Below are 25,268 nucleotides of genomic sequence, written 5' to 3'. Positions count from 1 at the left end.
GCGAGCAGTCCTAGAGTTGGTTTGGTTCATGGAAATATGGATCGAACTCTGTTTGTGCATGTATGCATACACTTTTTGAGGTAGAGGTATTTTTGTATTCTGGTGCCATTGGATCCTGGTACCATTGAGAATACATTGGGAAATACTCTCTATTGTGTCATGTGCTGCATGTATGTTGGTATGATACATCAAGTGCTATATTATGTCAATGGATGCACCATTGGGTGTAACTCCTGCGGGATGGCCATGAGACATATGTGGGAAAGTACTTAGTGGATGTAGTGTTTGGATGCATTGAGTGCTTTCATATGCTCATGTTTTACCTTCAGTCGTGGGTCCTGCGGGATGCCCATGGGCGTAAGGCTTGCGAGCAGCCCTTAGACTGTTACTTTGGAGGAGGTAGAGCATTTTGAGAAGCATATTGTTTGCGAATGCATATCTGTGTCATGCATATGTGTGTCATATGTAAAATGATGCATGGTTTTGTTTTTGGCTAACACAGTTAACGTGTTTCCATTTGGTTTTAGACTTTTGCTGTAGGTTCTGAAGGAACAAGCAAGAGGACAGTGTGGCTTATTGTGCAGGATGATTATTTTATCACCCAGATGCATTGGAAGGCCATTGTTTTTGCCATATGGGATGTCTTTGCTCATAAGATGCTTTACTGTGCCATTGAGTGCAATCGAGGACGCTTGCCATTTTTCAAGAGGGGGGTATGTCATGACCCTGTGTTTTTCTCTGGACAAGATGCAGATGTGCACGGGGACATGGTGGACAATGTGAATGGCATCAGGTGGGAGTGAAGATGGAAGCCCATGTGTGGATAACCCCATGTGTGAAAGGGGGCAAAGGAATTTTAACTTAAAAGGTTTTAAAAACCTTTAAAGTAATTTTTAATGCCATTTATGAAGAAAACGTGGCCCATAAGCTATTTTTTGGGGCCACGTGTGCTTTTTGGGGAAAAGGAGGGGCTGCCAGGAAAAGGAGGCGCCTAACTCTTGTTGGGTGGTGTGCTTCTTCACTGAGAGGGGCTGGTCGCCTGAAGACCCATGGGCTGGCTTTTTGGTTGGAAAGCGGGCTGCTTGGCTGGGCGCACAGAGCTGCACACTGAACACCCTCTCTCATGCTCGTGTGAAGGGCTGTTGGGCAGAAAAAGCAGGCAGGCGCCTATCTTTTGTGGTACGACTGCTGCAGGTACAGCCGGCTGCAAGTACAAGCGGCGTTGATTCAGTTGATTGCTGCGCTGTGGTTGACTGGTGCAGGTGAAGCCGTCAGGGCACTCTACAGCAGGTACAGGCGGCTGTACGACTACTGACAGGCGGCTTGTTGTAGGTACAGATCTGTACCGGCTGGTACAGTCGGGTACAGCAGGCGTACAGTTTCTGTCCAGCAGGTACAAGTGGGCCAGTTCAGGTCAATTTCGTACTATTGCAGGCGGCGCTTCACCAGGGTTCACGCGGCGCATAAAAAGCTAGGCCATGTGTGTGCTTTTTGGAGAACGCCGTGTTTTTACAGAAGGCAGAGGTTAGTTTTCCATGAACATAGACATCGTGTCGATGGCGTTCATCTGATGGAACTTTCAGCTTATCTTTGCTTTGGATTCAGGACTGTTTTGGGACAGTCTATGGGCTGTTTTTGTTTGGTTGCAAATTCAGCTATGTGCTTGGGTTTTTGGCTGCAAGTACAGGTCTTGTGGTTATGTTTCTTGGCATGGGAGTGAAGCAAGCTCGCATGGCTGCGTGCCCATGGAGCATATTGTTTTCTTCCTGCTAGAAAGGAACAGTGGGAACTACAGCTATGGGCATCTCTATGTTGCCAGATGTTTCATGAGGGAACAGGCAACTAGATGTATGGAAACAGAACAGGAGTTTCAAAGGGAAACATGTTTTTGAGTTTCTCTAGGAGAAAGGTCACATATGCAGGCAGAAGGTACAGGAATGGACACATGCTTGGTACAGCCTTGCTACTGATTGAACAGGGGACAGGGAATCCATGATAGAGATGGATAGTACCCTTGGAAGGTAGAGAGGGATTGTACAGGTGTGTCAACTGTATGGTATGCTGTGCTGTGATACTCTTTTGAGAAACAGTTTGGGAGTCTGTGTTGTGATGCAGAAGCACTGGATGTGTCAGGGTGTGATGCTGTTCATAGTGTGAGAGGCTATGGATGGTTGTGGCAGCCTTGATCATGGGAGAAAGCTTCTGTATGCAGGCTCAATGTGGGAGAGTCTTTCGATATGAACAATGGCTGGAATTGTTTGTGGATGCCGTGTGGACAAGAAGCCAGATGCAGGTTCTTTGCAGGCTTCAGGAGTTCTACTGGGACGGCTGAATTACCAGCCTTATATTGTAATCAAAGCTCTTAAAATCAATTAAAGAAATACCGCAAGGGGCGCCACTGCGATTTGGGGCCAATCGGTGTCCGTGTACTATTTGCAGGAGCACTCTAGCTCCCCCTGTTTGTTTTCCTTTTCTAGGTCCTCAATGGTGTTGAAGTGTTTTATGTGCAAATGAGTGCTTGTTTCACCGCCCGTCAGGCCGGTTTCAAGGTTCCGTTGCCGGGACAATCGCCAACTTTCTCAAGGAGGCGAGTCCGTGGTTGCTTTGGTCGGGACACATCGTCAACTTTCTCAAGGAGGCGAGCCCGTGGTTGTCACATCAAAAGCTTCAACATGAGGAAAGTGAAAAAAAAAAAGGAAGTGCAGGACACAGTACAGGATTTTGTGTCTTTGCCTATATGAGGTGAAGAGCAAGAGCTGAAGATGAAGCTCAGGAGAAAAGACACCAAGGACAAGAAGTAGTTGGCCAGGAACAAGAAGCAGTTGAAGTGTTATGGTGCAGGAGATGCGTTGAAGGCTATGGCTTTCGACAGTTTGTCATCGGTGGTATCTTCATAGAGGCTTCATGGGTTCGGAAGACAGTTTCTTTCTATGTTTAGCAGTGGTGATCTACTATGCTTCATCGAGGACTTGTGCTTATCACTTGGGTGGAGTGCAAGCAGGTTTTGGGTGCCTGAGGATGTATCAGATGAGGCTCAGAAGGAAGTGGATGAACTTGACGAGGTTCTTATTCCTGAGCATATACTGGCACATAAGGAAAGAAAGGTACAGGGTAAGGTTTCCCGTCGCTATCCTCTGAAGTTCAAGAGCTGTTCACTGATGGATACCAAGTGGATGGAGGAGGTTCACTGATGGATGCGAAGTGGATAGAGGAGGGTGACTTAGCAGATTCACCTCAGGAGTTGCAACTTTATCTTGATGCCTATGAGTTGGAGTCGACTCTTGTTACGGCTCATTCAGGTTCAGCAGAGCATAGGTCTGGAGCATTGCCTGATGCTCAAGAGGGGGGTAGCACCTCCGCTCCCTTGTTACAGACAGGCTCATTTATCATCTAGGAGTCGCTTGGTGACATCTTTGTATTCACCTGAAGGTACTGAGGCTGACAGTACATCTGCTTATGGGACTTCTATGATCTTGTGTTCTAGACACATGAGATGGTAAAGTTGGGTATGGTTCACAGTCGCGCGCACCTGGAACTCTAACTGCAACTATGGATAACTCTATGAAGGGCATAAGACTTGCGAGCAGTCCTAGAGTTGGTTTGGTTCATGGAAATATGGATCGAACTCTGTTTGTGCATGTATGCATACACTTTTTGAGGTAGAGGTATTTTTGTATTCTGGTGCCATTGGATCCTGGTACCATTGAGAATACATTGGGAAATACTCTCTATTGTGTCATGTGCTGCATGTATGTTGGTATGATACATCAAGTGCTATATTATGTCAATGGATGCACCATTGGGTGTAACTCCTGCGGGATGGCCATGAGACATATGTGGGAAAGTACTTAGTGGATGTAGTGTTTGGATGCATTGAGTGCTTTCATATGCTCATGTTTTACCTTCAGTCGTGGGTCCTGCGGGATGCCCATGGGCGTAAGGCTTGCGAGCAGCCCTTAGACTGTTACTTTGGAGGAGGTAGAGCATTTTGAGAAGCATATTGTTTGCGAATGCATATCTGTGTCATGCATATGTGTGTCATATGTAAAATGATGCATGGTTTTGTTTTTGGCTAACACAGTTAACGTGTTTCCATTTGGTTTTAGACTTTTGTTGTAGGTTCTGAAGGAACAAGCAAGAGGACAGTGTGGCTTATTGTGCAGGATGATTATTTTATCACCCAGATGCATTGGAAGGCCATTGTTTTTGCCATATGGGATGTCTTTGCTCATAAGATGCTTTACTGTGCCATTGAGTGCAATCGAGGACGCTTGCCATTTTTCAAGAGGGGGGTATGTCATGACCCTGTGTTTTTCTCTGGACAAGATGCAGATGTGCACGGGGACATGGTGGACAATGTGAATGGCATCAGGTGGGAGTGAAGATGGAAGCCCATGTGTGGATAACCCCATGTGTGAAAGGGGGCAAAGGAATTTTAACTTAAAAGGTTTTAAAAACCTTTAAAGTAATTTTTAATGCCATTTATGAAGAAAACGTGGCCCATAAGCTATTTTTTGGGGCCACGTGTGCTTTTTGGGGAAAAGGAGGGGCTGCCAGGAAAAGGAGGCGCCTAACTCTTGTTGGGTGGTGTGCTTCTTCACTGAGAGGGGCTGGTCGCCTGAAGACCCATGGGCTGGCTTTTTGGTTGGAAAGCGGGCTGCTTGGCTGGGCGCACAGAGCTGCACACTGAACACCCTCTCTCATGCTCGTGTGAAGGGCTGTTGGGCAGAAAAAGCAGGCAGGCGCCTATCTTTTGTGGTACGACTGCTGCAGGTACAGCCGGCTGCAAGTACAAGCGGCGTTGATTCAGTTGATTGCTGCGCTGTGGTTGACTGGTGCAGGTGAAGCCGTCAGGGCACTCTACAGCAGGTACAGGCGGCTGTACGACTGCTGACAGGTGGCTTGTTGTAGGTACAGATCTGTACCGGCTGGTACAGTCGGGTACAGCAGGCGTACAGTTTCTGTCCAGCAGGTACAAGTGGGCCAGTTCAGGTCAATTTCGTACTATTGCAGGCGGCGCTTCACCAGGGTTCACGCGGCGCATAAAAAGCTAGGCCATGTGTGTGCTTTTTGGAGAACGCCGTGTTTTTACAGAAGGCAGAGGTTAGTTTTCCATGAACATAGACATCGTGTCGATGGCGTTCATCTGATGGAACTTTCAGCTTATCTTTGCTTTGGATTCAGGACTGTTTTGGGATAGTCTATGGGCTGTTTTTGTTTGGTTGCAAATTCAGCTATGTGCTTGGGTTTTTGGCTGCAAGTACAGGTCTTGTGGTTATGTTTCTTGGCATGGGAGTGAAGCAAGCTCGCATGGCTGCGTGCCCATGGAGCATATTGTTTTCTTCCTGCTAGAAAGGAACAGTGGGAACTACAGCTATGGGCATCTCTATGTTGCCAGATGTTTCATGAGGGAACAGGCAACTAGATGTATGGAAACAGAACAGGAGTTTCAAAGGGAAACATGTTTTTGAGTTTCTCCAGGAGAAAGGTCACATGCAGGCAGAAGGTACAGGAATGGACACATGCTTGGTACAGCCTTGCTACTGATTGAACAGGGGACAGGGAATCCATGATAGAGATGGATAGTACCCTTGGAAGGTAGAGAGGGATTGTACAGGTGTGTCAACTGTATGGTATGCTGTGCTGTGATACTCTTTTGAGAAACAGTTTGGGAGTCTGTGTTGTGATGCAGAAGCACTGGATGTGTCAGGGTGTGATGCTGTTCATAGTGTGAGAGGCTATGGATGGTTGTGGCAGCCTTGATCATGGGAGAAAGCTTCTGTATGCAGGCTCAATGTGGGAGAGTCTTTCGATATGAACAATGGCTGGAATTGTTTGTGGGTGCCGTGTGGACAAGAAGCCAGATGCAGGTTCTTTGCAGGCTTCAGGAGTTCTACTGGGACGGCTGAATTACCAGCCTTATATTGTAATCAAAGCTCTTAAAATCAATTAAAGAAATACCGCAAGGGGCGCCACTGCGATTTGGGGCCAATCGGTGTCCGTGTACTATTTGCAGGAGCACTCTAGCTCCCCCTGTTTGTTTTCCTTTTCTAGGTCCTCAATGGTGTTGAAGTGTTTTATGTGCAAATGTTTTTGTTCCACCGCCCTTTGCTATCTGAAGGCCGGTTTTCAAGCTGCTCACTGACTGAGATGCATACTCCACCCTGGTTCCCCTGGGAGCCATATGCCGGTGACCAAAAAGTGTGACTCCTGCCTGGCAAGATCTTCCCGCAGGTGCAGGTACGCCCGACAGAAAGGTGGTATTCCTGGATGAAAAGGATATCGATGGGTCCTCCAACGAGAGCCCTCTAAATCTCCTGGCGAAGTCTGCCCCGACCAATGTAGCAGCGATGTCCACCGAGACCCTGGATGTTCCATGAGAGGATCCTCATGGATGAGCTATGGCAAGTGAAGCAGCCGCCACTGGCTCACCCCTCTCAGCCGGCCCGGATGATCTGCCCTCCACTCTGTGAGTCTTGGGCGCCGGCTTGGAGGGAGAATAGTCACTGTCTGTCCGAGTGCGGAGTCTCTCCAAAAAGAGGGTGACCTGTCTCCGGGTCCAGCCCCACTCCGCCTTCGCCCTGTCCAGGGCATAGGCGTGAGACCAATCCTCTGCATATATGTATCTAAAGGTAGGCTGCACCCTCGGGGCGGCATGGAGGAGAATCAGTAGCACCGCCTCAACAAAGGTGTGGACGGGATCCGCCCGCCATCTCCTATACCAAACAAGCTCATGCGGGCCGAGTGTAATCGGGTCTGCAGTAGGTCCGTGAGCCCCAAGTCACTGAAGTGGTGAGAAAACTCCAGTATCTGATCACGCAAAACTTCCTCTACAGAGTTGCAAACCCATGCTGTGTCTGGGGCAACACTGAGAGGAAAGGAGAAGGCCACCATGCTGCTCACCACTGAAGGAGAGCGAGAGGGATGGCACACCACGCAAACTCGCAAGGGCGCGACCAATGTCTCGAACGGGCCAGCATCCAGCTGGAGGCACCTGAAAAAACCGTAATCCACTGGGAGCCCCATCACTCGCGGGGGCCCCCCAGGGGAGGCTGGAGAGAACTCTGTGGCGGGCGAAGCTAGGATCGCCATCTCCACCGGCTCGGAGTGGCGGTGGAACAGCCGCTGGACTGAACTCTGGCCTACCCAGCTGCGCTGCCCCGGGGCAGTGGGTGGTCTGGCGGAGTATCCTGGAGAGGCCGAGGGAGGGATGGGGGCTCGCGGAGAGGAGGGGGAGAGCGAGGAGAGGATGGAGAGGCATCTGCCAGAGGATAGGTGTCAGGGGGGGCCGTCGGGGGAGGCGGGAGGGGGGAGGCTGAGGGGGGCGAGGGGAGGGTGGAAGGAGTGCTCTCCGGGTGAGGGGAAGAGGAGCCGGGGGTCGCAGAGTGCGGCCTGGGATCCTCAGGAATCTGCTCCATGAAGGGGGCGGGGCCCCCCGCGGGGGGAGGCGGGAGCGGGGTCTCCACGTGGGGGGCTCCACCGGCGGCCTCAACGGGCACTGAGTCTGAATCCTCGTCCATCGGGGTGGGACCTGTTGGCCGCCTATCCCTGACTGGAGCATAAGTGCGGGTAGGTGCCTGGACGCCAACCGGAGTCGCCTGTCCGCCAGCCTGTGCTGCCTGCTGGCGTCTGCGACTGTCCCTGTGGGCCGGGCGTTTCCGCCAGCGAACCTCCTGCCATCCGCCAGCCTCCTGGGTCTGCGCGGCATCCTCCGCCGGGGCCTGCTCGTCAGATGATGGCGCCTGCTGAGACGAGCCAGGGATGTCCGGTCTCTGAGGTGGATGGCCACCCCTCGGGTCTGCTGGCGTCTGCGACTGTCCCTGCGGGCCGGGCGTTTCCGCCGGCGAACCTCCTGCCATCCGCCAGCCTCCTGGGTCTGCGCGGCATCCTCCGCCGGGGCCTGCTCGTCAGATGATGGCGCCTGCTGAGACGAGCCAGGGATGTCCGGTCTCTGAGGTGGATGGCCACCCCTCGGGTCTCCTGCAGGGGGTCCAGAGGCGGCAGAGCGTGAAGGATGAACCCCCTTGCGGGGACAGGCGCGTGCGAGATGGCCCATCTCCCGACAGGTGTAGCACTGGCCGGGGAGGCCCGAATACTCCACGCGCTGTATCAGATGTCCTCCAGAAAGACAAGGGAGGAGGATCGTCTTCGGGAGGGACTCCGGTGACGGAACCACAACACGAATGACCGGGAGTCCTGCTGCCCGAGCTATCACTGAAGCCGCTGTCTGAGGCGTCTCCACCACCTGCCCGAACGCCTTGCCAATGGATGACAAGAGGGGCAAGTACTCCCTACGGAGTCCAGGAAAGCAGATAGTGATGGGGAAACCTGTCGCGCCTGCTAGCGGGTCAGAAGCGGGGTCGAAACCGTGAGTCCATCGCGCCAGGAACGCCCGGGGTGAGCGGAGGGCAATGGGGCTCCGAGCCAGCACCAACTGAGCTGCCTGGGGGGACTCGAAATCCACCTGGTAGTAGCCACGTCCCCAAAATCGACGCTGGCGATCTTGGCAGGCACGCCAACGAGGCTGCCTTGCAGAAGGTCGCGAAGCTCTCTCCGCATCGGACGGCTACCCACTATCTTGCAGACCAAGGAGGAGGCCTCAAGAGCGGATACTGTGGAAACAAACAACTGATGATCTGCAGCTGTGAACTCGAGACGGAGACCGGAATCGGCAGGGGTAGTCGGAGCGGCTTCCATGGAGTCCTCCAGAGGGAAAAGGCCAGAAACCGGGGTCACCAACGAGAGGGACACAGCCCTACGAGGAAACGGAGAGGCGGAAGGTTAGAGGATAGCGGGGGCGGAGCGGGGGGGGGGGGGGAGGGGGGAGCTGAGGCGGGGGAGCTAGCGGTGGGGGGAGGGGCGAGACGGAAGGGGAGGAGAGGGAGAAGGCGGGGGGGGAAGAGCCGCGCAGCGGAGGAGAAGGCGTGGGGGGTAGAGATGGCGGGGGAGAGAAGCGAGGCGGAGGAGAAGGCGTGGGGGGTAGAGATGGCGGGGGGAGAGGTAGCGGGGGAAGGAAGCGAGGAAGGAGGCGGGGGGGGGGGGAGAAATGGCGGGGGGAGGAAACGAGGAAGGAGGCGGAGTAGGAGAAGGCGGGGGGGGGGGGGGGGGGGGGGGGGGGGGGAGAGAAGGCGGGGGAGGATGCGAGGAAGAAGGCGGGGGAGAGATGGCGGGGGAGGATGCGAGGAAGAAGGCGGGGGGGAGAAGGCGGGGGAGGATGCGAGGCAGAAGGCGGGGGAGAGATGGCGAGAAAGGGTACGAGGAAGGAGGCGGGGGAGAGGACGGAGGAGAAGGCGGGGGACAGGCGGGGGGGAGAGGGGTGCGCGACGGCGAGAAGCAGCGGGAGGGGGAGAGGCGGAGCTCGCAGGAGCAGATCACGTCGACTTCCACAGCTTCAATCTTTAGAAAAATGAAAGAAGTACAGCGGTTCCCCACCTTACGGGACTTGGTGGCAGCATTGGTCTAGTTTATATATAAACCAAACCCCAGGTGTCACAGCTTTTCGCTGGGATATCCACCTTCTTCCATGTAGGCATCACTGGAGGCTATCTTCCTCCAAAGGAGCAAAGGAAGTACCAGTCAGAAAACCGATGGTTTTTATGTCATACCATTGGGCATGGTAAGAAGGATTGTCAGAAATAGCAAACAGAGCAAGCCTCCAAGCCACCTTCTTCCACAGTTGCCACATCTCCTCCTCCTCCTCCAACACCGCCTACTACCACCAACGCAGTTCAATTTTTACCTTCTATGCATCCTAGGTTATCTGTGGTATTTGATGCTAAGCAGGAGGGTGAGAGTGATGCTGCACAAAAAAGCTTGATCCAAGCTTATGGCTCTGCCAAGGGCCGCCAATTTGTAGTCCTATTTGACATGGGAAGTTCTGAGGACGCCATCTCTCCCCGGTTGGCTACCAAAATGAGTTGTACATTAGTATCCTATCATTTGGATGTGTACGGGTTTACACCTAGTCTCCGCACACCCACATTTCTCAAAAAGGCACAGCAGTTTCCTTTTCAAGTTCAAAAGGCCTCATTCCAACGAGATTTCATTGTCTCACCTCTTTTGGGGTGTGACATGATTTTAGGAATCCAACAGTTTCGCCAGTATGAACTATTCCCAATTGGGGACAAGACACTTTTACTATGTGTAAAGGTTTTCCTAAGCCCGTCGGATAGAAGCATACTCAATATCCCTTTGATTTCTCATCTCCAGGCCCGACGAGCTATTCGCAAGGGAGCATAAGAAGCACTGATTTATGTTCGTGCTTAGACAACCTCTGCCTCATCGATAGCGGCTATCTCATCTTCATCTCTAGTCCTGCAATTAACAGACCTCCTGTCTCGACACCAAGACATTATGCTTAGGAACAATCTCCCACCCAGTCTCCCACCATCTCGTCCTGAGAACCAGCATATCGATTTGGTCCCTGGGGTAGAACCTCCGAGTAAGTTTTCTTTCCTTTCCAAGACTTCAGAGGGCGAGCTAGAAAAGTAGTTATCTGAGCTCCTCCGAGCCAGATTCGTTCAGCCATTTTCCTCACCATTTGCTGCACCCATCCTATTTGTCCAAAAGAAGGACAAGTCTGCACGCCTTTGTGTAGATTACAAGGCATTAAACAAACTCACTGTCAAGAATAAGTTTCCTATGCCAAGGATTGAGTACATTTTGGAGCGTTTAGATGGTGCAAAATTTTTCACTAAGATCGATCTCAAGAGTGGTTACTATCAGGTCCGCATTTTTGAAGCAAACATTCCAAAAATAGCTTTCCGAATCGAGCGTGGTCACTACGAGTTCGTAGTCATGCTCTTTGGGCTTACCAACACACCGGCAACCTTCAATAAAATGATCTCCAAGATTTTCGCAATACTCATTGGTAAGTGTGTTTTCATATTTCTTGATGACATACTTATATTCTCAACCATTGCGGAGCAGCATGAGAAAGACGTGGAGAAAGTCTCAACCACTGCAGATCAGCATGGAGATAATGGGCTCCACATCAACGCCAAAAAGTCAATCTTTGGCATTACAGAGGTTCAATACTCGGGCTACATCATCGGTTCCTCCGGTATTCGATTGGACCCCTCAAAGGTTCAAGAGATCTTGGATTGGGACATTCCTAAGGCTGCCCAATAGATCCATTCACCAGTTTTCCGACCTTGCAACACCTCTCACCGACTTGCTCCAGGAGGTGAAAACTTGTAGACAAAAAGTCACAATTACAAGCAAGGCGCTTATGCATTCCATACACTCCAGAAAGCACCCTCAAAAGCGCATGTTCTAAAGTTAGCATCTTAGGATGAACCTTTCAATATCATTACCGATGCCAGCAATGTAGCCATAGGCGTTGTTCTTCACCAAGACAATAGACCCGTGGCCTAAATTGGATATCGCCAAAATGAATTATTCGGTTTAGGACAGAGAGCTTTTAGGTGTGATCACAACGCTTAAACATTGGAAGCCTTTTCTTTATAGACAAGTTTTCATAGTCAAAACAAACCACCAAGCACTTAAGTGGCTTCACACCATGCTAAGTGCCCAGTGAAGTGATCGGCAAGCCAGATGGAATCAGATCTTCCAACAATTTGGAGGCATGAAAGATCAATATGTTAATTCCCGCTAGTTTGGTACTCAATATAGTTTGGCCCTCAATTCTGAGCCTGGCCATTATTCAGTGCAAAACAATTGGTTGTTCTACAAGAACCGTCTCTGTCTCATTCGAGAAAAGCGAGCAGCTCTTCTCCATGATACCCATGACTCCTTAGTTGGAGACCATAAAGGTATCAACAGTACCCTCGAGAAATAGGAACGGTTCTTTTATTGGCCAAATATGAGGCGTGATGTTTATTCACATGTTCAAGCCTATAAGATTTGTCAAAAAGAAAAGGTTCCACATATGAGAAAGACTTGTTTGCTTCAACCTTTGTCTATCCCCAACGGACCTTTTATCAACATTTCTCTGGACTTTGTAGGGCCTCTACCAGCATCCACCGGATCTCGCAACACTCAATGTTTTGCCATTGTGGATCGCTTTAGTAAGTTCTACATGTTCATCCCATGTAAGCATACGGCCACAGCTGAGAACAGAGCCCACCATTGTGGATCGCTTTAGTAAGTTCTGCATGCTCATCCCATGCAAGCATACGCCCACACAACTGAGGACATAGCCCGCCTTTTTCTCAAACATTGGTATCCCATTTGTGGTTTGCCTAGCACCATTACATCAAACAAGGATTCCAAGTTCACCTCGCATTTTTGAAAGACATTATTCGAGAACTTTGGAACCAAGTTACAATTGTCTAGTGCATCCACAGACAGACGGCCAAACAGAAATCTATAACCAGTTGGCCTTTGATGTTCTCAAGTCATACTGTCATGACCGACAATCCAAATGGCAACATTTTCTTCCATTGGTTCAAGCCATCTTAAAAGATCCAGTGTCACATGTACTCCGTATGAGACAACCTTTGGTTGCCGTTTCTCTTCTCTTTTGACGAGAATGTGTCTCCACCTCTAGAGCATAACAAAACAACAGAAGCATTCTCTGAAATTATTGAGTCAGTTAAAGACGCTTGACCAAAGCCCAGGAAGCTTATAGGATACTGTCTTGATTCACGGGAATAGGAGTATTCCCGACATTCCACTCATCTCCCATATCCAAGCATCAGAAAAGAAACTGAATGTGTGTTGATTTACGTCCGTAACCAGTAGTCTGTTGTTCAACCAGCAACCCTTTTGACGCAAAGAATGGAAGGTCTCCTTGCAAAGTTTCAAGATATCATGCTAAAGAATGATCTCTCGCCTCATCTCCCACCTAGTCGCCTTGAGGATCATTGCATTGAGTTGGTCCCTAGGACAGAACCGTCCAATAAGTCGGCTAGGTGCCTGCAATCGGCCAAGACAACAGATCAGGTCGGGTAGCAAACAGACAAGTCGGCCAACACCAACAGAATCAATCCACAATCCTCCACACCTCAAAAAAAATGAACAAAATACATGGAGAGTAAGAAAAAATAGAAAAACACCAAAACTAGGCAAACACACCCACAACAGAGGCCTTGGTGTAATATGCAGACAAAAGATGACTGCTAACACCCCCTCTCAGCTCTTGGATGTGGAACCAACCCCAGTGAGCTGGAGTGCAGCCGGAGCATAGCCTCAGGTAGGAACTTCGTGTGGAGTTTCACCGCATTGTCCTCCGTCGAACAATAAAGAAGCAAGATGTCACCAACCAAGATCTTCTCACAAACAAAGTGATATTGTATCTCTATGTGCTTGATCCGAGCATGGAAGACCGGGTTCCAAGCAATAGCGATACAACTCTAGTTATCGCACTCGATGACAGTGGACTCCTTCTGTGGAAACCCAATCTCGCCAAGCAACCTCCGCAGCCACACAACCTCGCAAGCAGCACCACAAGCAGCCCGGTACTCTACCTCTATAAACGACAAGGCAACAGTCGGTTGCCTCTTGCTTCTCCATGAAACAGCTCTTGAACCGAGGGTAAAACTGTAGCCTGATGTAGATCTTCTCGTGTCTAGATCTCCTCCCCAATCTGAGTCACTCCAGCCTTGGAGTCGGACTCGGTCTTTCGTGTCACCTCCAGTGTCGTAGAAGAGTCCAAGATCCTTCGTACCCTACAGTACTGCAAGATCCGCGATCTTGCGTCCCAATGAGACTTCAAAGGCATCTGCATGAACGAGCTTAACAACCCCACAAGAAAGCTCAAGTCCAATCTGGTGTTCAGCAACCAAATCAATGAACCAACCAGCTTTCGATACAGAGAGGCATCAACCGACTCACAAGGATCATTCACTGTAAGCTTCGTATTCGGGTCCACCGGTGACGTGATAGGCTTACAGTTCTCCATCCCAAAGGCCTCAAGCAACTCATGGACATACTGCTGCTAAGAGACAAAGACCCCCTCTGGGTCTGGCAGATCTTCAATTCCAAGAAGAAGTGAGGTGAGCCTAAATCGGTCATCTCAAACTCCTTTGACAAGGCAGCCTTCGTCACTGCAATGTGCTCCACATGATTGCCAATGAGAATGAGGTCATCCACATAAAGAATGATCAACGTGACCATGCTACGCAGTGCATATCCGCCGAAAGAGATACAAGTTAGGATCTGCAATTTATCTCTGAAATCTAGTCCGTAGAAAGAAGGAATCAATCCTTTGATTCCAAGCCCTGGGAGCCTGCTTAAGATCGTACAAGGCCTTCTGCAACCTATAAACCATTCCCTTTGATCCTGGAACCTCAAAGCCTGGAGGCTGCTCCACATACATCTCCTCCTGCAAGTCACCATTAAGAAACGTGGATTTCACATTCATCTGATATACGGGCCACTGCTGTGAAGAGGCAAGGGCAAGAACGGTCCAAATCGTGGCCATCCTTGCTGTCGGTGTAAAGGTATCCTCATAGTCGATGCGCCAGGCCGCTGAGCATAGCCCTTAGTCACAAGTATGGCTTTGTGTTTGTCCTCCGATCCATCTGACGTATACTTGGTCTTAAAGACCCACTTGACACCAATGACTGATCGTTTTAACGGCCTCGAAAACCAACTCCCAAGTTTTCTTCTTCTCTATGGCATCGAGTTCCACCTGCATAGCTTTCCTCCAAGTATCCTGTAAAAGGGCTTCCATGACGAAAGTGGGCTCTTTGTCCCGCATAGACATCAAAGCATAGTTTATCTGTAAGAGCTCCGCTGAATGACTTTCGTCTTGAACTCTCTACGATCTTTGAGGTCAGTTCTTTGTGGTCCACTCAAAGGAAAGCTTCGTGACACCTCACTCCCAAAGGATGTCTAACAACCACCTGGGTACTCGTACAGAACGTGGAGCCTCTTGCTGCTATGGGGGCTCATCTCCAACCGCGGGGTCAACCTCCTCAACTGACTGAGACTGTCCAACTGGAACAATCGACTAGGAATCATCATCAAACTCGTTTGGGTCTCCAAGAAATGGCAGCTCATCACCAATGAAAGCTAAAATATGCTCATCAAAAACAACATCTCTGTTGACGATAACCTCGTTCTTTTTCGGGTCATACAACCTGTATCCTTTGGAAAGAGAGTTATATTCCACAAAGACAAGCTTCTGGGACTTTGAGTCAAGCTTCCCCCACTGCTTCTTTCGAATGTGAACATAGGCATCACTCCCAAACACACGAAAATAGAAGACAACTGGTATCTTGCCAAAATAAGCCTCAAAGGGAGTCATGTTTAGTACTGAAGTCGTCGGAGATCGGTTGAGGCTATGGACAACCGTAGCCACAACCTCTCCCCAAGGTGGACGAGGAAGATCATGATGCTCCAACATTGTCCTTGCCATCTCCACCACAGTCCGGTTCTTACGCTCAACCACTCCATTCTCTAAAGGCGAACCTGTATTGGCCAGCTCCCGCTTGATGCCATGTTCCGCACAAAACTACACAAATGCATTGAAAGAAAACTCTCCTCCTTTGTCGGACCGAAGAGTCTTTATCTGCAAGCCAGACTCCACCATCACATGCCACTCCTTGAACCGAGCAACAGCTTGGTCCTTCTAGAAAAGAAAATAAACCCATGTGAATCTGCTAAAATTATCAACAAGCACCATAAAATACAAAGAACTTCCCAAGAATGAGTTCTGCATAGGTCCACAAAAGTAAGTGTGTACCAACTCCAAAGGTTACGAAGCCCGCCTTGCTTCGAAAAAGATTCCATGTGCTGCTTACCATGAATTCAAGAACTACAGGGTCCCTGCCTACTGCCAACATCTGGCAAGCCAACCACCATCTAGTCCTAGAAAGCTCGCCGCAACACATCCACGTTCAAGTGGCCAATCCGAAAGTGCCACAAGTCACCGATCTGAGTGCCTGTAAGATAAGAGAGTGCTGAGAGTTTGTAGATACCGTTCTCCACTCCGCCTTTCCAAACAACCTGGCCTATTTCTCTGTCTCGTAGAGCAATAGAATGCTCCTCAAACTCCACCCGAAAGCGAGTCTTACAAACCTCATGCATGCACTAGCAATAGATGAAAACCAAGTGTAGGGACGTAAAGAACACGAGAGGAATGCTTCCCCCCTCTACCATCGAGAATATGATCTCCATCTTGCTCTCACTCTGAATCGGTGTAGTGGAATTGCCGCTAATGCAAATGCGACCTGACTGCAATTTAAGATCCTATAAGAACTCACAGAAAGGAATCATGTGCCTGGAAGCACCACTATCAAGAATCCACTCCCGAGTATCCCTAGCAGTGAAGCCAACTGCCTCCTTGCTCGAAGAAGATGAAGCATCTGTGTCCAAAATCTCCAAGTACACAAGCTAGTCTTTGCAGTTGAAGCTGAAGAATCAGCACTCTTCCCGTTATTCCGCTTGGGACACTTCCTCTAATAGTGGCCTTTCTCGCCACAATCGTTACAGGTCCGCTTGGCCTTAAGTTTCTCACGGTCTAAATTGGACTTCTTCTCAGAAGACTTTTCCGACGAAGACTTCCCTATGCCCTTGTTGTTGTAACGGCCTTTTGACCGTTGGCCAATCAAGGCCTCAGAACCTTCGCCTTGAAGAGGGTTCATAAAACGCTCTTCTTGATCCAAGATCATTGGCACAAGCTCCTCCCAAGTGATGATGCTGAGCCTACCACTAGTGATCAAAGAGGAGTAAAATGCTAAGTACTGAGAGGGAAAATGGAACAAAAATGTGATAGCCATGTTCTCTGAAGATCTCTTTCCCTACCTGAAGAACCTCCTGCTGAAGAGCCTGCAACTTGATGTGCTCCCGCATCGTCGACGACTTTACAGGATTCATCGCCCGCATCTGAACTTCCAAGGAGATCCTCTTCATGGGTGATACCCTGTTGTACAGAAAAGCCAAATGCTACCAAATCCCTCTAGCCAACATCGTATGCTTTAGATAGTTAATCACCTGTGATGTGCAATTTACGAAGATGAAAGAACGAACACGTGCATATAATTGTACTTGAGCCTAACGTTCCTTCCGTATAGAGGGTAACTCCCTATCTTCCAACTCCGACCATGGAACATCAACAATGAAATCAACCAAGTCATAAGACTCCAAAACGGACTCCATCATTACCTTCCATATGCCGTAGTTATTCCCGTCCAACTGTCGGTCCGCCGAAAACGTGGAGAGTGTTAAAATCTTCGCGTGCTTCTTAGCCATCTCAAACAAGTCTGCCATCTCAAGGGTTCACAAAGTCTTGTAAAAGAAGGGTGGGTGGGAAAAAAGAAGAGGAGGCTGCAAATAATATGCAAGGTGGCTATCCAACGGTGATGGCCGCCTTCTACCCGATCTCCAAGTCCCATACAACCCAAGCAATCTCCAATCACCACCTCAAATCAGCAAACCCTCGACGTCCCACTGTCTCCAAGCTTCAAGCCACCTAAAGCTCTGATACCATGTCAGAATGCACAACAGAAATGAAGACAACTGCTGTAGAGAGCAAAATGCACATGGAAAAGAGAGAGAGAGAGAGAGAGAGAGAGAAGCTGAGTAACTCTGCTATATACACATAAGAAGATCCCAGAACTACAACGAAGAGTGTGGGGGACAAGGGACCATTTTATACGGCCCCAGGCTGCTCGTCGGCCAGTCTAAAACAGGTCGACAACAACACATGCTCACAACTAGCACTAGGGGTGCTCACGACCAAAAAAGCCCTGGTCAGCCAGGTACCTGCAGTCGGCCAAGACAACAGATCTAGTCGAGTAGCAAACAAACAAGTCGACCAGCAACAAAATCAGCGAACAACCCTCCACGCCTCAAAAAAATGGAAAAAATACATAGAGTGAGGAAAAATGAAAAAACACCAAAACTGAGCGGTCCACCCACAACAGAGACCCTGGTGTAATATACAGACAAGAGATGACTGCTAGCAGAACTAGAGCAACAGCTTTTCCATTGGATTTAATCCTCGCCCTTTGCTAGACCTATTTTATTTGTGCAAAAGAAAGACAAGTCCACATGATTATGCGTGGACTACAAAGGGCAGTCAATAAGCTCATAGTTAGCCCAGTCCTAAGAACTGAGACTCGAAATTCCATACAGGAAACCGAAACCGAATGTCTGTATCTAGCCTCTTGAGAAACTATTTTAACTTCAACTTTCCCAATCAAGCTGGGTAAAGCCCTAATACCAATGTAACATGCAACTCGTCTGATCATGTAACGCACAACAAGATCTTTATACCTTTATGTTAGTTAACATGAAGCAATCCACTTTTATCTTTATTCACATGAGATAGAGCTGAAGATAGAGAGAATACAGAGTCGACACTGGATTGGGTCCCAATCTACCCACTTAAGAGCCCCCTATTTGAGGAGCTGTAAAACTCTCAAATGGGCATGTATGTGACTTAGCAGACCTGGACATACCCTGTTCACATCGCTGCAAATTATACCATCCTGGAAACACTTAAACAAGCAGGTTAATCAACCACAACTCAAAATCCAACCCACAAACTGAAATTTATTGCTGCAGCCATGAACTTTGCTAGCTAAGGAAAGAAACAAATGCTGTATAACAATACATCTATGCATGCTTTAATAGCCCCATACAACAAGATAGAAAGACTCGAACTTGAACTGCAAGGCAACAAAGAGTGAACTGTCTCACATTTGAACTGCAAGTCAACAAAGAGTGACCCATCTCACATTTGAAAAGAACTTCATTTCACATTACCTTTGGGGGTTTGAAAGGGTAGTCTGGGGGGAAGTGGATAGTGACCAGAAAAACGCCTCCAGCGTAAGGGCTATCCACAGGCCCCATGATTGTGGCCTGCCAGTGGAACATGTCTTCTGCAACTGGACCTATCAAGGAGGAAAATGATGAATTAGTGGCACTATCACATACATTGTAACTGACTAGCAAAGGGAATAAGTAAGGTATGCATTTTCAGACACCCAATACTGTTAATCCAATCAAAGGAAGGCATGAGGTTGGCAAGGGAAGGGCAGAACACACGCCCTCATTCTTAAAATTACACTTACATATATACATAGATACATACACATTATATAAATACATGTTATATGCATACACATATGTACATAAGTATGTGAATACATACATGCATACATGTTATGTACATACATATATGTTATATACAAACATACATACATACATGTTATATACATGTATAGTGGGAGAAATTAAACTCCAGGTGCAAAAAAGAGACCGGACCAATGGGAGAAATTATACTCCAGGTGCAAAAAAGAGACAAGGATCCAATCCAAGCAGACAGACGATGTGTCAGGTTGTGTGGTACGCATGAGGGCCAATCGGTTAGAGAGCGCAGGGCTGCGAAACTGCAGACCGGCGTCGATCCCCCCGACAGTGAAAACGGAGCTACGTTTCTGTGGCCCTAGAAAAGACCTTTTCTTTTCTTAACAAAAAAGAAGAGGGAAAGGCCACACCTGCGCTGCATGAGGTGGGAGGGTCCTTCTGCAAATCCTTGAGCTCCTTCAGAATCCGCTTGGAAGCCATTGCGTTAGGAGACAAGTCTGCGTGCAGAATGAAGAAAGCCTGTGTGACAGTCTGTGTGCGCGCGTCTGAGAGTGAACAGACAAGGCCTCGCGTGTTAATTATAGGTGGACCGTGGAGCGATGTCCGGCCTTGTCCGCCGCGCAGCTCCTTTTCACACCAACTTTAAAAAATCGACTATAAACAAGTGGTATCCCAAAGAGAACAAAACTTGGCTCTTGTGGCAACAAAACTTGGCTCTTGTGGCCCAACACGTCCTTCCTTCTTTAAGGTGGAAACCCTAACTTCCCAAGTTTGGGCTTGCATACCTTCTCTCATCTTGCTACGACAGACATCGATATACTTGAACATGGAGTATACACGCTGCTCCCTTACACCCCAACACGGGTCCAGCACAGCTCCTCAGACAAGAGGCCGATGCACCCCCCTTTGCCTTCACTCGATCTAACCTCCAAGAGGATCTCTTCGCATGTGGAGAGGATCTCCCAAGGCAGACCCAAGAAGGTGGCACAGAGATTGAAGTAGAGAGCACTCCTAGGGGACCAAGAAAGAGAGATGCTACTGCTAACGCTTCACAAGCTTCCCTCAATACTCAAGAAGGAGGAAGAGGTGCTGCTCGATGACTGAGTACAAGCCCGTCACATCTTGGAGGAGAAGATGGTCACACTAGCTTTGGTACGTTTCTACATGTTTCCCTTCCTCCATTTCTGGTTTTAGAATGGAAGGAAACGCACAACACCCAAGCTCTTGTTGGTCTTTATCACAGTCCTCACCCCCTGGCTGAAATTTTTAGGGCATGGATGAGAAATAATTGGCTCTGATGAGAGGTGGTTTAAACCCAATATCTCCCCAAAAATTACTAATGTTTTCTCTTCCACACAAAAGTTATGGCCCTCAACACCCCGGATGTTGTTTGTCGACCAATGGTGGTGGATGATCATAAATTCGCCTCTCTCCCTCTTCAAATAGACACCTGATTTTTCCCCTCATGGTCCCAAGCCCACTAGGCGTCTAGTCTGGATAGAGCTACCTGATCTTCCACTTTATCTCTACCCCTTGCTCAAACTACTGTGCCAAAGACCTCAAATAGACCTAAACCTGAGATGGCATCCTCAAGCGCTAGTTGAAGTGGATATTAGCAAAGACCTCCCTCCAAAAAAAAAAAATCTTAGGAGAGAGGTTGGCTCCCTTAGCAACATGTGCTATACAAGAACCTCCCCAATGCTTGCTTCCACTGTGGAGCACAAGGACGCTACATCAGAAATTTCCCTTTAAAATTGGATAGCAGTGTTCAAACCCCATAAGGAGAGAAGCAGGCAGACACCCCCAAAGAAGTGGATACCCAAGGTTTTTAAGTTGTCAATGAGAGAGGTAGAGCCCATGCTCATTAGCTTCCCAGAAACCCTCCTAGATAGAGAAATACCAACTGCTTGTGCCCCCTATTGGTAGATTTAACATACCCGACCCAGCCTACTGATGAGCTAGAATCTAAAGATGATGTGGAAATGGTTCAAAATGCCCAACCTAACCCTCCACCAATAGTCCCTGAGGAACTATGGATTTTTAGGATCCTAAAACCCTCCTCTTTGAGGAACAAAGCCCTCTAGTTGAGGAAGAAATTCTTCCTGGGCAACGAATCAAGTCAAGCTCCCAGAATTCTCTCAAATAGGATATCTCAAATGTAGTTGCTTCTCAATCAGAGGCCTAGAAACATAGACTTTCCACTATGGGGTAGCTCCAATCATGGTAAAGGATTCCTCCCCCCCAAACCCAAAAGAAGTGAATAAGATGTCTATAATGTCTAACAGACCTATGGAGACCTAGATATTTGTATACACTCAATCCCCACCTCTTGGCATGTATCCCACATCTATATTTGGTACACATTTGTAAAGACCCTAGAAACCATTGGTGCAAGTGTCTTTGGTAGAAACCCTAGCTTAGATGCCGATGGGGTGGTTATTATGACCATTGATAGCTAGGAGATGGTAAGGGGTGCAAGCGTTAGTTAGGGGCCAACGGTATGGAAAATATTCCAATAATATTCCTTAGGATACTAAGTTCATTATTGTTGGGCATTATTAGTGGGTGGTGGACAGTTGATTACGTCCAACCACGTAATTATTCGCATTGTATATGCATCTACCACACCATTTATAGTACTATATATAGACATAGTTATCACAAGCTAAGGTATCCAATGCTTGTGAGTATCCACACCCTTTACACTTAGTACTTCCTCCGTCCAGTCTATCTAGATCGTCATCTAAGCTCTACTTGAGAGCGCATGGGCAAACAACACCATCACATTGTACCTATCTCAGAATTTATCAAATTCTCTATCTATTGCATTATCTATTATATTTTATTTTACTGTCTATCTTTTCGCTGTGCTACATTCTTATATCAAAGCTTAGGTGCTTTTAGCTGAAATAGTACATAAAGTCTAGTCTTTCTTTGCATAGAATACTAGGAGTGATAGCTTCTACCTCTACTACTTACTGCTACTGCTACACTAGTTCTACGCATTCGTCCACTAGCCTTTACAGAAGGCAAGCGTAATGGGGAAAACTAAACTCTTTGGAAATTAAAAATCAACACCATTCTAGACTCTTATGAGCTCCTAGCAACTGTTTTGCGAACGGATGTAGAACTAATGGAAACCCTTGCCCCAATAACAGTGCGAACACACCTCCACTAGGTGCTACACTTCTTCGAGGACCAAAGAGGCGTAATGCTGATGCACTTTGTGCCATCGTCATCAACATAAGTTATTCTATTCTTACTCTGATTCAAAATGCAACTAAGGCATCGGAGGCTTAAACAATATTGAGGAATCAGTATGAGACCCGGAATTAGACCAAGATTCAGAGCTTGGAGAATCAGCTTGCCTGAGAAGTTTGTTGAAAATGTTACTGAAGCATTTATCACACGGATCAAAAATCTGTGGGATTAAATGACTACTATGGTGGGGATTACAATGACCAGTGAGAAACTAGCTCGGAGGTGCATCCGAATTTTTCCACAAAAGTAAGATGGGTTGGTTACAACATCAAACACTCAGGTTAGTGTTCCACCTCTATCAATTGGAGGAGATGTGGCTGAAGATCCACAATGGCAGTGTTGCCGCATTTTTCGGCCAATGCTAAAGGCAAAGGCACATCATCTTCTGATATGACAAGAAGAAGAAGCCAAAGAAGAAGCAGTTTCAAGGGAGCTGCTATTACTGTGACAATAAGGGTCACGCTATCAAAGATTGTAGAAAGAAACAGGTTGATGAGAACAGCACCTTGAAGTCTTCAGAAAGGAGTCAGTTAACAATACCGAGATTGAGCTTGAACTTTGGGTTACCATTGAAGAGGTATGCTCATCTGCTCAAGCTACGCCAATTGTTGATGATTCATGGATTTTGGATAGTGGAGCATCCCAACACATGACCAGTAAAAAGGGCTGGTATAGTTCTTGGAAGCCTCTATAGGAACCAATCAGTGTTGTTTGGGGATAATGCTAAATGTTCGGCTGAAGGGTCTTGAACCATCTCTTTTGTGGCAGCCTACAGGTGAAGAGAAGAAGCTGTTAAATGTGCTCTATGTACCTCAAATCAAGTGGAATCTACTTGTTGTGATGTGATTGATCATGGACTTGAAGTATGCTTCGAGAAAATAGAAGCAAAAATTCTAAATATTGCTAGCAAGGCAGTTGGCAAAGGAGTAAGACACAAAGATCTGTATGAGCTGAGTGCCCTTACAGACTGCATATAAGAGCACAAGTAGGCTTTGGCGCATGAGCGATTTGGTCACATTAGATTTGCAGTGCTGAAGCAGATCTAGAAAAAGGGAATGGTAACTAGTTTAGCTGTATTTTAAAAAATGCAAGAACCATGTGAGGCTTGCATAATGGCAAGCAACAACGCAAGGCATTTCCACAGGAATGCAATAGTACGGCAAAGACTCCTCTAGAGCTAGTACATGCTGATCTTAAGGGTATCACACTGTAAGAGGCCTACTTTGGTAAGAAACCTTCAATGTCTCATTTCAGAACATGACTCTATGATCCAGAGGTGAAGAAGATAATCACTAGCCGAGATGTGGGGTTTGTGGAGTAACCACACTCAGTAGAGGAGATAGGTCCATCCACTCTATCATCAGCCCGGGAGAAATAATCCACCATGAGCCCAACCCACCAACCATATTTCCTCTTAAGGAGGAGGAGTATGTGTAGCTCAACCACCAAGGTTTGAGATGCCCAAATCAGAAAACAAAGTTTGTAGGTTAAAGAAGGCATTATATAGGCTAAAACAGGCCCCAAGGACATGGTATCACACAATAGACCAATTTTTCAAAAAGATTAGGTTTATTAGAAGTTCCTTTGATGCTAATTTATATGGTATAAAAAAGGCGATATTTATGTGGTGGTATTGTTCTTGTCTATTCTATGCAATCCACATGATATGTGCATTATCGGAATAGGTTACATGTGATATTTATGTGGTGGTATTATTCTTGTATATTATGTGATATTTGTGTAGTGGTATTGTTCTTGTCTACTATAATGTACATTCCATATGATATGTGCATTATCGGACTGGGAAATGGGCTCCATGTGATCTTTATGTTCTTAGTATAGTCTTCGTGTGGTCTATATGGTCCATATAAGTTGGGAATTGGTTGTATGCGAGCTTTTATGTGGTCGATATTGTCCCCATGTGATCTTCAAGATGCATATGGTATGTGCATCATCCGAATGGCTACATGTGTGATCTCGATACACTTAGTATGTTGCCTGAGATTTTTATGTGGTGGCATTGTTTTTCTCATCTATATAGACCATGTGATATGTGTAGTATTAGTATACATATCCACCACCAAGGTGTTGTCAGTAAACCTCCCCCAACTTTCAACCCATTTCTTGATGATGCCACCCTACAAAAATTGATCATCACATTCAAGGCACTATTGAAAAAAACATACTTTTAGCATGCTTTGTGTTGCTTGCTCTTTTCTCACAACATACTTCGTTGTGTGGTGGTTGAGACTCTGTACAAAATGGAAATGATAAGAACCATTTTCCACCATTGACTTTGTTGTGTGGTGGTCAAGATTATGTACAACGTGGAAATGACAAGAACGCTCCTTGTCTGGCACACCATTGACTGCATTCCAATTGTCTTTAGCCTTGTCTACCATAAAGTCTTAAAAATCGGATGTTAAAAATCCATTTCTCATCATCAATTCATTGAGGGATTGCCAGAATTTCACATGTGTAGCTGCATCTTCAACTTTTCTCACAAGTGGTAACAGTAAAAATCTCTTGGTAGCTATGGCATGCATCAATGATAATAACTAATGGTTTGTTATGTTTATGCACCGATGACAATGACCAATGGTATTCAACACCTATCTTGCCTAAAGGTGAAGTTTATAGAGCTCATTTTGCTATGTACTTGGGGTTGTATGTGGCCAACCACTGTCACCCAATCTTCGACTTGATGTGTGTGGTTAAAAGGTACCCATGAATTGTTGAGATATCAAGCTCAACTAGTGCATGAGACATTAATGACCCGCCTGGGTGATATCTTATGCACTTGATATGCCACTAGTGTTTACAAGCTGTGTGATAGCCATTTTGGTGTAGTAGTTATGGCATAGCTATAACGCCAGCTCATGTAGTCAAGTTCACACTATGGATCGAACTTAATAAGTTATAGTAGGAGAGTGCTTTCCCTTATAGTATGTACCACACTTTATAGTAGTCGGGTTCACACTGTACTTTATAAGTTATAGGAGGAG

The 25,268-nt window shown here is 47.4% G+C and overlaps 1 protein-coding gene across 1 annotated transcript in view; it reads right to left on the bottom strand.

The window, feature by feature from the left end:
- The window catches only part of LOC147609301 (ubiquitin-conjugating enzyme E2-17 kDa), a 28,684-nt gene extending 9,115 nt beyond the window's left edge, over positions 1–19,569 (bottom strand). Inside the window, exons 1-2 of the mRNA XM_086787406.1 lie at positions 19,413–19,569; positions 18,679–18,806 (exon numbers count right to left, since the gene is read on the bottom strand). Coding sequence (XP_086643532.1) covers positions 18,679–18,806; positions 19,413–19,482 — 198 coding nt within the window. The 5' untranslated portion in view covers positions 19,483–19,569. The remainder of the gene's footprint in view (positions 1–18,678; positions 18,807–19,412) is intronic.
- Between the last annotated feature and the right edge of the window lie 5,699 nt (positions 19,570–25,268).

This window comes from Cibotium barometz, chromosome 51 (genome assembly GCF_041138505.1).
Source record: "Cibotium barometz isolate CiBa-2024 chromosome 51, ASM4113850v1, whole genome shotgun sequence".
In the NCBI taxonomy this organism is placed as follows: domain Eukaryota; kingdom Viridiplantae; phylum Streptophyta; class Polypodiopsida; order Cyatheales; family Cibotiaceae; genus Cibotium; species Cibotium barometz.
Note: the sequence above shows the minus strand (reverse complement) of the source record. Positions and strands in the feature narration are given on the sequence as shown.